Here is a 13,910-nt window from a genome sequence, read left to right as displayed (position 1 = left end):
GACTCACACGCGAGATCTGGTACCTTCGCGCTACTAACGACAAGCGAGCCCTCGTCCAGATTCCTCCAGCGAGCGGAGGCAGCCCTCCACCACGCGCAACCAGGATCCGGCTGCAGCCATTGGTGGCAGGCCGGAGACGGTCTTGCAAGGGACTGTTGTGGCTGCCTACCCGCGGCTGACGCTCGCTCAGAACCAGCAAATGCCCGCTTCGTCCATGCTGGCTTGACCTGGTGGCGGACTCAAGACGGCACATTTGCAGTGACATGGGATTGTCGGCCGAGCACTGGCTGGAGTTGGCTCAAGCGTACCAGAAAGAGAACAGCCAAATGGCATGATCAGCGTGAAACTGCTGCTCAGTTGCCCAGAGGGTGTGTTAAGGTTCGCTCACCCGCAGTAGTCGGTCTTGCTCGACCAGATTTGGCGTCTGTCGGCCAGATCGGTAGCTCACGTAACGGCGCTGCGACAGAGAGCCATGGCCGCTGGCCACTGTCTGGACGCTCTCGCCCACGACGGACAGGTCGTAGCCGCGCCTCGGACTACGCGGCGGGCTGCGCGGGGTCTGGGAGAGCCGCGGTGACATGTACTCGCTATGTAGAGCTAGAGCAATGAATGCTGTCCTGCCGGAACAGGCAGTCGCGGTGAACACCTGGCCGCAGCGCGAGTGTGCAGCACGGGCACAGCAGCCAATCGACTGTGGCGTGCAATAACAGCAGTGGGAATGGGAGGCCGCCATGGCCGTGGCGCTCCGAGTGATGGTTGACGAGGTCAACGAGCAGCGTCGCTCCGAGAGCGCAGGTCCGGCCAGGCCAAGCCACATGCACTTTCTTCTGCTGCAGCCCCCACCGTTCTCGTGAACAGACCTAGTGCAGGCGCTGCCTTCCTCCCTGTCGCACCTCAACCCGCGCGCGCTCTCGAACCAACATGGCACACACAGCCGAGGCGCGCATCTGAGCAGCGCCGCATTGCCGCCCCAGCGCCCCACCGAGAGCCCGCAGGCCTCAGCGCGCCCCGGCCTCCGCCCCTCCGCCTCGTGGCCGTGGCGATCGCTACTGCGCGCTGGACTCCTGGGCACCCGCGACGTCCACACCCTCAGCCGCCATGCCTGCGCTGCTGGTCAACACGGATCTGCGGCCGGCTTCTTCGAGCGACGCCTCGTCGACCTCGGGAGCCTCGCAGCAGCGCTCCGAGTCGCCCACCTCAGACCGGCCGCCCGTCTCCCCCATCACGCCCACCGCGACGGTTGCCCAGCTAGCTCCCATCGAGCGCTCCGACTCCCGGCCCCGCAACGACCCCCCACCACGCCCTGCGCATGCCTCTGCGCATGCCTCTGCGCCCGCCTCTGCGCCTGCGCCTGCGCCTGCGACATTCCGCCAGAAGCCGCCGTCGGTGCCCATCTCAGAGAGCGAGAACCCCGACGCCATCGCCCTGCGGTCGGCCATCTCGCTGCTGCAGATCCAGCGCGAGAAGAGCAAGCGCGACCTGAAGGCGCTGGAAGAGCTCAAGCATGCCGCCGTGCAGGATCCAGAGAGCTTCATGCGCTCCCTGCAAGCGCAGCGCGCCCAGGCAGCAGGCGCGCACCACGACGTCCTCACGCCCACGCTTGCCGGGCTCGCCGACATGGCCGAGAGCAGCGACGACACCACCGCCGGCCAGCAGTCGGGAGCTGCGCGCAAAGACTCTGTAAACGTAGACCACAAGACAACGCCCAAATTCCCTGCGATACCGCAGCCGCAGAACGTGGTGCGGTGCCCGCCGATCGAGTGGGCAAAGTACCACATCGTCGGCGAGCCCCTTAACAAGATGCACGACGAGCAGAAGAAGTGGCCAGGCTCCGGCGAGCCTCCAAAGCTGGCAAATGGGCACCGCGCTCCGCCGCACTCGATCGCTGCGCCGTACTCGCCCTTCAAGGACGCAGTCGGCACCAAGTCCAAGTCACCCTCAACCGGGCCTTCGGGCAAGACAAAGAAGACGCCATCGTAGACATGGGCGCACCACGCTGCAAGCGTATACCATACTCACACCAAACATCTATACCACGCCACTCAAAAGCATGAGGCACAGGATGCCCGTTCACGACGACCATTCCTTGTGGTCACTTATGATAGACGAGACCTTACGATTAGACGAAGGCCCAAACAATAGACATTGATACACGTAATGTGCATCTAGCAACCCTCTCTTCTCCATTCGTTCGCTTGACGTGAGATAGCATGCTGATATACTTGAAGCAGACATCGTGAAGATTACGACGCAAAGGGCAGACTATTCAAGAGTTCTATTTTCATCCAGGTCCCACAAGCTCGCGTACCTCGATTCGTACCTCGATTCGTATCTCAGGTGGCTGTGTGACCCCATCTTGCTGCGTGGCACAGTCGCGCCAACCTGCCTGCTCTGAAAATCCTCCGCCTTTTCCTGCATTTCTGTGGCCACTCACGCCTGGCCAGCCAATCCGACGGGCTCGGTTGCACTCGGCAGAACACGTCTTGCTGGACCCCTGCGCGGCTGCAACAACAGGCTGAGAGCCCTGCGCAAGCTTCCCAGACTAGTGACGTAGTGCCCGTCAGAGCGCCTACACGTCAACATGGTCGGTGTGCGCATTGATGCCCCTTTGGCCAATACAAACGCAAAATTTCGTCGATCTTGAGGTTGGGTGGCAGTGCCTGTATCCTGGCCCGCATGGACTGATTCGACGGGGCCTTGTAACCCTGGCTTGAGTGACGTGAATGCAAAGCAAGAATGGAAACACGAATCAAGCTTGGAATGCTCGCACCGCGTGAAAGGCAAGTTGCATAAAGATTGACATGTGCTGTCGTTGTTGTGGTCCTTTGACGTTTGTCTTCATCTCTTCAATCGCTTTGTGCTGCAAGTCAGAGGTTTGCCGTTGTCCTCCTCTACATCATAAGGCGACTGCCCACTCCACTGCCATTCTCAAAGTACACGAAATACATCCACCACCATGCGTTTTACAGCCCTCCTCCCAGTGCTCTGTTGCACAGTAGCACTCATCCTCTCTTTCCTGTGCCTCTTCGCTGGTCACAAGAAGGACTTCATGGAAGACTACCACCTCATTTCGCTCAACACCTCGATGATCGGCGAAACCATCATCAACGAAACCCGCTCCACCGACACCTCGAACCCGATCACCAACCTGCTCAACTCGATCAGCAACACCGGCAGCGAGATTGTCAACGACGCCATCGGCGAAGTCACCCAGCGCCTCGGCATCGAGGACTTCTACTCCGCCCACATGCTCAACTACTGCGAGGGCCAGTACACCCCCGCCGAAGCCCCCAACGCCACCGTCTCCGAGAGCGACATCAGCAAGAACGTCACCGAGTGCAGCAAGAACCGCGCCATGTACAAGTTCGACCCGACGCAGATCATCGAGGACGCGCTCAACCGCACCACCGGCCTCGACGTCACCCTCGACGACCTCAACTGGCCCGAGGACATCGACACGGGCATCAAGACCCTCAACGCGCTCATGGGCGCCATGTTCGTCCTGTACTGCATCGCTATCGCACTCATCTTCGTCGCGCTGCTGGCGGCCGCCGCCGCCGTCCTGCTCTCCGGCCGTCTGTCCGCGTGCGTAAACTTCCTCATCTCGGTGCTGGCGTTCCTTTCCATTGGCCTTGCGAGCGCGCTTGTCACGGCGGTCATCGTCAAGGCGAGCAACATCATCAACGACAAGGGTAATGAGATTGGTTTGGTGGCGCACTACGGCGGCAAGTTCCTCGCCCTTACGTGGGCGGCCACGGGGCTCATGCTTGTTGTTGTGTTGACGTGGGTTGTGGAGTTCTGCATCGGACGCAGACACAACAAGCAGCCCACATATGCTAAGCACGGTTGAGCTGAGTGTTGGAGAGAGTCAGCATGGAACTAGACGTTGGGATTGGGAGGCCTTGTTTCTTTTGTATCTGTCCAAGTTGTATACCCCTTGAGCTTGAGACTACGTAATCCACGATAATGTACAGACGAATGATATACATCACAAACAACCTTGAACAGCGCCACACAACTTGCACTCACTATGTAACGAGACCCCCCTACCACGCTGACCATTAATCTTACTGCTCGTCATTCTCCGCATACACAAAATTCGCCCCAACAGCCACCAACCCGTTCTCCCCCGCCCACTCCCGCACCCCGCCCCCCTCCTCCCCCGTCCCCCAATGCCGCCGCTCGCTCGGCGCCTCCAATCGCAACGGCTCCGTCGTCCCATTCCGCGGCGCAAACACAAGGAACACATAGCGGTGCTTTCCCGTCCGCGGCGGCGGGCCCGGCGGCTTGTACTCGACCACATCATCAGCGCTGCTGTGCTCGCTGTCGTGCTGCACCAGTCCGTGTTCGAGGAGCGGCAGGATGGAGAAGTGGCGCGGCGCGACGGAGACGTTGGTTGCGATCCAGTGGCACATTTCGCTCCACTTGGGGTCCTTGCGTGAGGGGGCGTCCGGGTCGGTGAGGGTGAGGACGTAGGTTGGGTGTGGGGTGGTGGTGTCGGGGCTGGTGTCTTCGCGCAGGGTGATGTGGGGTGCGGATTGGAGGTGTTTGGGGTTGAGGGTGTTGCCGAGGTCGGCGGAGTGATGTTTCTAGGAGAGTGACAGGGTGAGGCTGGGGAGGAAGTCGTCGATGACTGGGTGGGTTAGAGGGGGAGGAGTATGGGAGTGGCGTGGTTTAGGTACCTGTGGGGATGATTTCGGCGTCTCTGAGGCTGAGCTGTGTTGGTGGTGGGATGAAAGAAGCGATTCGTCTGGTACGTACGCTGCTTGGACTTTTTGGACGTCTGGAGAGCCATTCGATTGCAATGGTTGTTGCTCGGTGGGCAGAGCATGCACAGCTCCGTAAAGCCGCGATAAGCTCGCAATGCCGACCAAGATGTGTGCATACATTTTTCAGTACAGTTGCTGGTCGGGTTTTATTTGATTGTACCCAGGGTGAGTAGAAAGTAGGTGAGGAAATTCGTCGCGTGAGGTTGTTCCTAAACTGATGTTGCTCCTGCACCTTGTCGTCATTCAGGGTCACTTCGCAGATCCTCAACTATTACAGCAGTCAACATTGATTGGCCAATACGGACGTCACGGCTGCTTCATCAACCAGGTGGATCTATCATGATGCATTATGCTATGTAAGAGGGTATACGCAGTCGCATGCATGCGCTTGTGGGAGAAATAAAGCAGACAGCCGCACCTGTAACGCAGCCCGCCAGAAAATGATCAAATATCAAACAGTAATCGCCTCGCAAAACTCCTTGCTTCCAGTGACAAAACCCATGTTCTGTGCAATGTTGTACTCGGCAACAGCCTGAGCACCTAATCCGGTCATGGTACCTGTGCAGTCGTCCAGCAACACACAGTCCCAACCGTACGAGTACGCGTCGGACACCGTACCGAACACACACTGATCGGTGTTCACACCAGTGAAGATCAGCGTCTTCTTATCGACAGCGCGGAGATATTCGTGGAGAGGCTCAGTCGTGGACCACAACCCGCTCATGCGTGTCTTGTCGAAGAATAGATCACCAGGCTCAGCAACCGCTTTGAAGGGCTCATAGAGCTCTGCGTTCCACGTTCGCTTGAAGAGGCAACGACCCTGGTTCCCGGGGAGCTGAGCGCCTAGTCCGACGTGCCATCCCAGAGTCTTGTGGAACCCTCGCTGGATTGCTGGTGCCATGGTCTTGAGGTTGTGCTCTGTCAGGCCCCAGTTTAGCCAGGCGATCTGAACACCCTCCTTCCTGCACCGCTCAATGACCCTCAAGGTAGGCTCGACAGCCTTGATACCAGCAGCGTGATCTCGGTACTGAGGGTGGATGAAGTAGTTTTGCATGTCGACTACAATCAGGATGGCACTGTCAGGATCGAACATGAACCCGGTGTGGTTGTGGCGTTCTTTGTCGCATTCAACAATCATCCTCTTCTCTGATCCCCTCGACAGGTCAAATTTGCCATCGTCAGGAAAGTAGAGCCATTGCTCTTCACCGCCGAAGGGAATTGGGGCCGTGCATTTGATCGTTCCAACCGTCGTTGAATTGTACTCCTCTTCTTGTAGTTCACTGAATGTCTTGGAGGCCATAGGCATGTGGGATCGGATGCTTATGGTCGGGCTGTGGGAAATGGGACTGCAGGTAGACAAAGGATAGAAGGTGTCGTATTGAGTAGGTGCAGAGTTGGAAAATGGCAGGAGCATACCAGAGGGTCAACAAGTCTAAGTACTTGCGCCGCCTTTGTACCATCCGAGACCTCAATGAGCACAGACTTACCGCTTTGTTGGGCGGTGTTTGATAACACCTGCCCTTATCATAGTGATAGGCTTCCCTCGGAGCTTGTAGCTGGGCGGTGTTGATCATGGGACCCTGATTTCGTTCATGAACGCTTGCCTTTAATAACTGCCCGGTTTGCTCTGTTGTTAGGACCTAGCAGCTCTACTTGCTGCATTGAGCATGGGCTGCCCACTTCAACCGAAGCAATCAGAGAGTGTTTTCATAGATAAGAGGCGACGGCAAGAATGCGGAGGCTAGAATCCGGGGTATCGCAGCGTGTTTTGTGGTGACCGTTGTTGACCGAATGCTGGATCGAGATAAGGCTGAGGCTGATAGTCGTGGAGATAAGCGCCCGTGACTTTCGTGACTTGACTTTTGGAGTCAACCGCCCACCGATAATACCCGACTGCCCGACCGACCCGACCCAAGAAAAGGACAACAACATGCTTGCGGCACCAGCAATGCCGGTCCGGTGAAGACTACCTGGCGCCGTTGTCATCCAACCGCTCAGGGTGCGTGACGTATCATCCAGCCTGCGAAATGCTGTTGGTTAGCGAGCAGCACGCGCCATGTCTGTAATGGCACATGCGCATGTTGGTATGACGGTCGCAAGTCATGGCGACGGCCTTTGCTGTCGCGCGAGCATGGACTTCATCCGATATACCTATTATCGACATCTCCTTTATGCAAAGCGAATGTTGACGAGACATGAAATTAAGGAGAAGTGTAGCCTGGCCCCGGGAGGATGTTTGATTGTGGAGACGTCACGTGCTTAGAGGCGTTCCAACCTTCCAACTATGACCTGGGTCCTGGGCGAATGACGACAATTCTATCACGAGCCTCAGTCCCAATTCAGCAGGCATCCAGGTACCGCGTCTGCGCAAGCGATCTCTACATCCTCGGCACCGACCTCCTGCACCTGCGCAACCTCTGCACCCATCTCGAAGCCACCGAGGCTGTTGTTTACCTTGCTGAACGCCGCCAAAGTTACCAGGAACTCCAAAACCGCACACATCCACCAGCGTTATGGCGTCGCTGGGTGAGGAGCTCCTCAACATCGTCAACAGGCTCCAGGACCTTGTTTTCAACACCATCGGGAATGATTCTCTCGATCTACCCCAGATTGTACGTTGCCCCTCCCGCCGAGGCATCTGCGATGCGGCAGCAGACACTGCCGAAAGTTCTGCTGCTGCGCTTCACGACCTGTGAAGATCTCAATACTGACTGTTCCAGGTTGTTGTTGGTTCACAGTCCTCTGGAAAATCGTCGGTCCTCGAGAATATCGTCGGCAGGGACTTTCTCCCTCGAGGCAGCGGCATCGTAACACGACGACCGCTTATCCTCCAGCTTATCAACCTACCGAGCGAGCGCGAGGATGCCGAGGAAGGCGATGAGGTGCACGTGCCGCACACACCAGCCAGCGTAGCAGGACAACAGGAATGGGGAGAGTTCCTGCACATTCCCGGGAAAAGGTTCTACGACTTTGCGGAGATCAGGCGCGAAATCGAGGCCGAGACAGCGAGGATAGCAGGAAACAACAAGGGTATCAACAGGCAACCGATCAACCTGAAAGTGTATTCTCCACACGTCCTCAGCTTGACACTTGTCGATCTTCCTGGTCTGACAAAGGTACGTCGCAGAATCTACCTTGGACGACATGGCGCTAACAGCTGCAGGTACCCATCGGCGACCAACCGTCGGATATCGAGAAGCAAACCCGTACTCTCATCACCGAGTATATCGCCAAGCCGAACAGTGTTATTCTCGCCGTCTCTCCCGCGAACGTCGATCTTGTGAATTCGGAAGCACTGAAGTTGGCCCGCCATGTCGATCCTATGGGCAAGAGGACAATTGGTGTGCTTACCAAGTTGGATCTCATGGATCACGGAACGAATGCTATGGATATCCTGACCGGACGTGTGTACCCGTTGAAGCTCGGTTTCATCGGCATTGTCAACCGTTCGCAAGCGGATATCCAGAGCGGGCGACCTCTCGCGGATGCTCTACAGGCCGAGCGCGACTTTTTCAAGCATCACCCAGCCTACCGAAACATGGCCAACCGATGTGGAACTCAGTTCCTGGCCAAGAGCCTCAACCAGACCCTCATGTCCCATATTCGCGACCGATTACCAGATATCAAGGCGCGCCTGAACACTCTCATGGGACAAACACAGCAGGAGCTGGCAAGCTACGGAGATGTGGCATTTACAGGAAAAGAGCACCGCGGCTCCCTGATTCTGCAACTTATGACCCGTTTTGCCTCATCCTTCATCTCTTCCATTGATGGTACTTCTACTGAGATCTCGACCAAGGAGCTTTGCGGTGGTGCCAGAATCTACTACATCTTCAACTCGGTGTTCGGCAATTCTCTCGAGCAGGTTGACCCCACCCAGAACTTGTCTGTCCTCGACATCCGCACTGCTATTCGAAACTCTACCGGACCTCGACCCAGCCTGTTCGTTCCTGAACTGGCATTCGACCTCCTTGTTAAGCCGCAGATCAAGCTGCTCGAGATTCCCAGTCAACGCTGCGTCGAGCTCGTATACGAGGAGCTCATCAAGATTTGCCACACATGTGGCTCGACTGAGTTGACCAGATACCCCAGATTACAAGGCAAGCTCATCGAAGTTGTATCAGATCTGTTGAGGGAACAGCTCGGGCCGTGCTCGACATATGTTGCCTCGCTTATTGACATCCAGCGAGCGTATATCAACACAAATCACCCCAACTTCCTCGGCGCAGCCGCAGCCATGTCTTCAGTCATTGCAGACAAGGAGGCCAGGGAGAAGAAGGCCATTCAGGATGCGGAGCGTAAGAGGCGCGAACAGAAGAGGCTCAAGGAGCTGAACGGCGCCAACGGCGGTGAAACCCCAGAGGATGGCGAGGAGTCGCAGAAGGTTGCCGACAAGGCGATGCCGCTCAGGAAACACCAGTCACAAACAAGCCGTAGTATGTCGCCCGCAGTCGGGCGCTTGATGAACGGCTCTCACAACAGCATTTCAGGTCAACTCAACAACCGCAACCGATCTCCGCCAGGTAACCCACGAGATGGGTTCTTGAACTACTTTTTTGGCAAAGACGGCGGTGCTGCACACAACCCAGCTTTGACACTCGACAACCGACCCGGCAGTCGGCATGTCAGCCAACACGTCGAGCCTAGCTTTGCACAGAGCATCAGGAGAGGCGACCCTAAGGCACCGTCTCCAATGATACCTACGTTCAACATGAACGATGAGGATGACGAGCCAAGCAGCCCGATACAAGAGGTCCAGGGCGGATTTGTGAGTATATTGTCTGCTCATGTGTTACACATCACTAACGTACATAGCCCTCGAACCCCGAGTCTGCTCCTGCGCTCACAGAGCGTGAAGCGCTGGAGACGGAGCTCATCAGCCGTCTCATTTCTTCTTACTTCAACATTGTGCGCGAGACGATTGCCGACCAAGTGCCAAAGGCCATTATGCACCTGTTGGTCAACCACTCCAAGGACGGCGTGCAGAACCGCCTCGTCAGCTCCCTGTACAAGGAAGACCTGTTCCAGGAGCTGCTGTACGAAGACGACACGATCAAGGCGGAGCGCGAGAAGTGCGAGAAGCTGCTCAAGACGTACAAGGAGGCGGCCAAGATTGTGGGCGAGGTGTTGTAAGATGTAACGCTGTATGGATATTACGTGTAGGATTCAAAATGCTCTTTTGGTTGGCGTACTAAGGCCACGCACTGTGGATAGGTGGGGCGAGGGAGGCCTGCTGTACGCGTATTTCTACTCTTCTGTCGGGTGACAGGCAACCGCGTGGGCGGTGGGTGGTTGGCTTGGATGACAGGGCGTTTAGAGGACTCTACTCCTGAGTCTAGTTCGGTTTGCACGGCGAGCAACGGACCGTGTATAGAATCTACCACACAAGTTCAAACCGCGGCTTTTGATGCGAGTTGTAGCGAGGCGTGTGTCAAATCAGACGAAGCTGAAAGTAAGCATGTATATTGAAATCGCGACCAACCGCCGTCTATACTGTACAGATGGTACACAATACAAGAGGTTGATATCTCGCACCGACTATCGACTATCGACTGATTTCCGCAGCGCGCCTCTTGGCTGCCGTCGGGCGGCCATTACGTCCATGCTGATGGAGAAGAAAAGACATTCCACGCTCTACGGCTCACACGCTCATTTCTCTGTGATTCCGAGAACGGCGTTCAGGTCGGCGTTGGGGTCCTGCGAGTTCGCCTTGGCTGCAGCAGCGTTAGCTCGGAGCGCTCGTCGCAATCTGAGGGTCGGGGGACGTACCAGAGGCCGCGGGCTGCTCCTGGGGATGTGTCTTGGCCCACTCTGCCTTGGCTTGCCTGATCAGCGACTCCTTGTTGCTGTACGCCTTCTGCTCGGCCTGGACGCGCTCACGCGCGGATATCGACAGCTGGGTGTAGGCGCCGTAGAAGAGGCCGGTCGCCAGGGCGGACCATCGGAGGACCTGCGTCATCGGCGTTAGCATCGGGGCTGCAGTTCCAGGGCGGCGCGGAGCGCGAGACGCCCGTAGCAGCGGCGGGTGAGCGCGCGTCGGGGGAGGAAGCGTACGTTGACACCGACGGAGGTAGACATGGTGAGTCGTGCGAGGGCGTGCGGCTGCGACGGGGCGGCTCGAGAGTGTCCAATGGCAGGTATTCCGGGGCGTCGACGGCTGATGCACCGCTGTTCGAGGTCCGGAGGGTTGTGACGGCGGCGTCGGGGCGGATAGAAGAGGGTGGGCGGAGGAGCTGCTCGTTCGCAAGATTCCTGCGGTCCATCCCGACCTGCGCACGGGCCGCCTTACTAAGAGGGCGACCTGGAGGAGGGCACCACACCTCGCAACGACGCCGGCATTTCTCTGTTTCTCTGCGGGGCAATGTCTGGGAGGGGGGTGTAGGATCTGACGCCTTTCGTACACAGCCCGTAATCGCGCCTGCATATCGCCGCAGCGCGCCCACGAGCCCCGAGCTCACCCCACACTCCATACCGCGACCATGGAGGCCTCCTCGTTTGAGCAGCGGCGCCAGGAGATCCTCGCGAAGAAGGCCAAGCTCGCCGAGCTGAAGCGGCAGCGCGAGCTGCGCAAGGAGCAGGCCGGCTCGGGCAGGCAGTCCAGCACGGCGAGTCCGCTGGGCGAGGTGCGCCGCCCGCTTTGTTTACCTATACACAACACTGACCCGCTGCGCAGGTGCTGTCGCCCACGCCGCGCCGCAGCCAGGACCTCGACCGCAGAGCCGACGTCGACAGCCTCATCAACAACATCCTCGGCGACCGCCGCCCCGGCTCGACCCAGCCCGGCTCGCCAGCAGTGCGCGCAACGCGACCGACGTCCGTAGTCAGCGCCGGACAGCTCAGCAGCGACAATGAGCCTGCGTCGCCCGCACAGTCGCGCATGGTCGATGGCGAGTCGCAGACCATCTCCTTTGGCCCGCTCGCCACCGTTTACGAGTCGGCCGGCGACGGGCAGGTCACCGCCGAGGCCAACACTCAGAAAGAGGTCATCACCTACAGCAAGGGCGTGCAGGCAAGCATAGACTGGAGCCCGCAGAAGTCACGAGGCGTGGGAGGCAGCGACACAGAACGCGACGAGAGCCCGACACGGTCACCACGCAGCAAGCGACTGAGCCGGAGACAGAAAGAGAGGGACGAGGAGATCCGCGCCCAGCTACGGAAGGAGATCGAGGAGGAGATCAAGACCGCACAACAAGCGCCCCAAGACGGCACAGTGGCGAGCTCAGACGAGAACTACCCGTTCAAGACCCTCACCAACGAGGAGCTGACCGCGGTCGAGAACTCGGACGACTTCATCGGCTTCGTGGAGAGAAGCACAAAGGTGCTAGAGAGGGCGTTGGACCAGCAGCTTGGATACGACATTCTGGCAGACTACGCGCTCGACGGCATAGACATTGGCGACGAGGACGAGGGCTACGGCACCAGCGCAGGCAAGAAGGGCAGGCGCATCAAAGAGGTCGCACAGTTCTGGGACGATCGATGGAGCAAGAAGAGGATGATCTCGGATCTAGGCTTCTCGCCAAAGGTACTGTGCTCGATCAGTCTTTCTGGACCCAGCTAACATTCTACAGTTCCCGGAGCTTGTCTTAGCCTCATACACAAAGAATCCCTCTGCTCCCCATGACCCAGATGGTTTGGTACAAGTCTGGAACATGCACATGCACGACCGGCCTGAGTATATATTCCACGCCCAGTCGGACATCCTCACTGCAAAGTTCTCTCCTTTCCACCCGAATCTCATCATCGGCGGTGCATACTCGGGTCAGGTCCTGCTATGGGACACTCGTGCAAAGTCCACCCCGGTGCAGAAAACACCGCTGACAGGGTCTGGGCACACACATCCCGTCTACTCGATAGATATCGTCGGAACGCAAAACGCAAACAACATCATCTCCTGCTCGACAGATGGTGTCGTCTGTGGCTGGACAGTGGACATGCTTACCCAACCGCAAGAGTTCCTCGAGCTCACCTCACCACCACCGGCGAAGACTGACGACATGGCTGTTACATGTGTCGCCTTCCCGCAATCAGACCCAACATACTTCCTTGCCGGCACAGAGGAGGGCTCCATCTATCCATGCCACCGCTACGATCGCGCAGGCGCGAAGGCAGGCGTGGACGGACGAGTCAAGTACTCCGGCCACGCGGCTCCAGTGATGAGTCTGGACTTCCACCCCACGAAGGGACAAATCGATCTCGGCGACCTCGTCCTGTCTTCCAGTGTGGACTGGAGCGTCAAGCTGTGGAAGGTCCGTCCACCAGCGGCCACCGGCTCAGGCAACGCCATTCTTCCTGGTGCTACACAGCAAGTCACACCGGTCCTGGATATTGCGCGCGAAGACCTCGTCTACGATGTACGCTGGTCGCCAGTCAAGCCTTCCGTGTTCGCACTCGTCGACGGTGCAGGCAGTCTTGAAGTCTGGGACATCAACGTCGACACCGAAGTCCCTGTCCAGTCCATCAAGCCGAGCGACGGCAAGAGGGGCGCTTTTGCGAACATGCCAACAGGCATGGGCTACATGAACCGCAGTCTTAACAAATTGGCCTGGGAGAGGACCGAGGGTCGACGCGTAGCCGTCGGTGGAATGGACGGCGTCGTGACAGTCTTCGAGGTCGGCCAGGATCTAGGCGGTGTTGAGACAAGGAACGAAGAGTGGAGCGGCGTGAAGAAGCTGGTGAACCGGCTGGAGGGCCATGGCGACGGCGTCAATGGCAGGTAGAGTCGCTTTTCGCCACCATGAGTGCCCATCGACCTCGGTCTGTTTGGTCAAGTCATGGAGCAGGGTTTCTTTGGAGGAGTCGATACTTGGTCAACATACCCCTTGTGCTTTCAAATAGACTTGCGCACACTGCACGACGGAACTACCAACCAGAAATGAAAGTGTGTGTAAAGCTCGCGTCCTCTATTTTCAGCAACCGAGACATGCACACAGGTGAAGTCAGCGAGGCATAGCTGCTGATCTCACAGATTACTTCATCGCTCACTTCTTGTAATAGAAACGCTGGAGCTCTGGTTCTGATACAGCAGAAACACGCTTGACGTGAGACCCAGGATCTCGCACGACGATTCTCACCACATTTGCATCAACACGAAGCCCTAATAGCTATCGAGCTAAAAGTTCATTCGTGGGCCAGCAGCGTCGT

The 13,910-nt window shown here is 57.8% G+C and overlaps 8 protein-coding genes across 8 annotated transcripts; 4 read left to right on the top strand and 4 right to left on the bottom strand.

Annotated features, from left to right (window-relative positions):
• The first annotated feature begins 786 nt into the window (after window positions 1–786).
• Window positions 787–2,205, top strand: C7974DRAFT_155771 (uncharacterized protein). Its single transcript, XM_046135863.1, has one exon. The coding sequence runs from the start codon at window positions 1,099–1,101 to the stop codon at window positions 1,978–1,980; it is 882 nt and encodes a 293-aa protein (XP_045999398.1). The 5' UTR covers window positions 787–1,098; the 3' UTR covers window positions 1,981–2,205.
• Window positions 2,206–2,596: 391 nt separating this feature from the next.
• C7974DRAFT_155637 (actin cortical patch SUR7/pH-response regulator pali) lies at window positions 2,597–3,959 on the top strand. Its single transcript, XM_046135860.1, has one exon. The coding sequence runs from the start codon at window positions 2,957–2,959 to the stop codon at window positions 3,848–3,850; it is 894 nt and encodes a 297-aa protein (XP_045999397.1). The 5' UTR covers window positions 2,597–2,956; the 3' UTR covers window positions 3,851–3,959.
• Window positions 3,920–5,076, bottom strand: C7974DRAFT_155613 (uncharacterized protein). The gene is made up of 3 exons (XM_046135859.1): window positions 4,762–5,076; window positions 4,683–4,711; window positions 3,920–4,633 (listed from the first exon to the last, which is right to left on the bottom strand). The coding sequence occupies exons 1-3, from the start codon at window positions 4,883–4,885 to the stop codon at window positions 3,989–3,991; spliced, it is 798 nt and encodes a 265-aa protein (XP_045999396.1). The 5' UTR covers window positions 4,886–5,076; the 3' UTR covers window positions 3,920–3,988.
• A 19-nt stretch (window positions 5,077–5,095) lies between these two features.
• Window positions 5,096–6,645, bottom strand: C7974DRAFT_390999 (Isochorismatase-like protein). The gene has a single exon (XM_046141532.1). It carries the CDS (start codon window positions 6,181–6,183, stop codon window positions 5,221–5,223), a length of 963 nt encoding a protein of 320 aa, XP_045999395.1. The 5' UTR covers window positions 6,184–6,645; the 3' UTR covers window positions 5,096–5,220.
• C7974DRAFT_155766 (uncharacterized protein) lies at window positions 6,306–6,878 on the bottom strand. The gene is made up of 2 exons (XM_046135862.1): window positions 6,374–6,878; window positions 6,306–6,325 (listed from the first exon to the last, which is right to left on the bottom strand). The coding sequence occupies exon 1, from the start codon at window positions 6,753–6,755 to the stop codon at window positions 6,477–6,479; it is 279 nt and encodes a 92-aa protein (XP_045999394.1). The 5' UTR covers window positions 6,756–6,878; the 3' UTR covers window positions 6,306–6,325; window positions 6,374–6,476.
• Window positions 6,879–7,282: 404 nt separating this feature from the next.
• C7974DRAFT_374756 (dynamin-1) lies at window positions 7,283–9,902 on the top strand (the record flags this gene model as incomplete). The annotated part of the gene is made up of 4 exons (XM_046140165.1): window positions 7,283–7,381; window positions 7,490–7,885; window positions 7,933–9,537; window positions 9,585–9,902. 4 exons carry the CDS (start codon window positions 7,283–7,285, stop codon window positions 9,900–9,902), a joined length of 2,418 nt encoding a protein of 805 aa, XP_045999393.1.
• Window positions 9,903–10,213: 311 nt separating this feature from the next.
• C7974DRAFT_390995 (ATP synthase E chain-domain-containing protein) lies at window positions 10,214–11,095 on the bottom strand. Its single transcript, XM_046141531.1, has 3 exons — window positions 10,824–11,095; window positions 10,539–10,719; window positions 10,214–10,483 (listed from the first exon to the last, which is right to left on the bottom strand). The coding sequence occupies exons 1-3, from the start codon at window positions 10,845–10,847 to the stop codon at window positions 10,419–10,421; spliced, it is 270 nt and encodes an 89-aa protein (XP_045999392.1). The 5' UTR covers window positions 10,848–11,095; the 3' UTR covers window positions 10,214–10,418.
• C7974DRAFT_155660 (WD40-repeat-containing domain protein) lies at window positions 11,084–13,678 on the top strand. The gene is made up of 3 exons (XM_046135861.1): window positions 11,084–11,392; window positions 11,443–12,291; window positions 12,338–13,678. Exons 1-3 carry the CDS (start codon window positions 11,249–11,251, stop codon window positions 13,484–13,486), a joined length of 2,142 nt encoding a protein of 713 aa, XP_045999391.1. The 5' UTR covers window positions 11,084–11,248; the 3' UTR covers window positions 13,487–13,678.
• Window positions 13,679–13,910: the final 232 nt, after the last annotated feature.

The sequence above is a fragment of the Boeremia exigua genome (assembly GCF_020726555.1).
Source record: "Boeremia exigua strain MPI-SDFR-AT-0100 chromosome Unknown C7974scaffold_4, whole genome shotgun sequence".
Taxonomy (NCBI): Eukaryota; Fungi; Ascomycota; class Dothideomycetes; order Pleosporales; family Didymellaceae; genus Boeremia; species Boeremia exigua.
The sequence above is the reverse complement of the archived record's forward strand: the minus strand, read 5'-3'. Positions and strand labels throughout refer to the sequence as shown.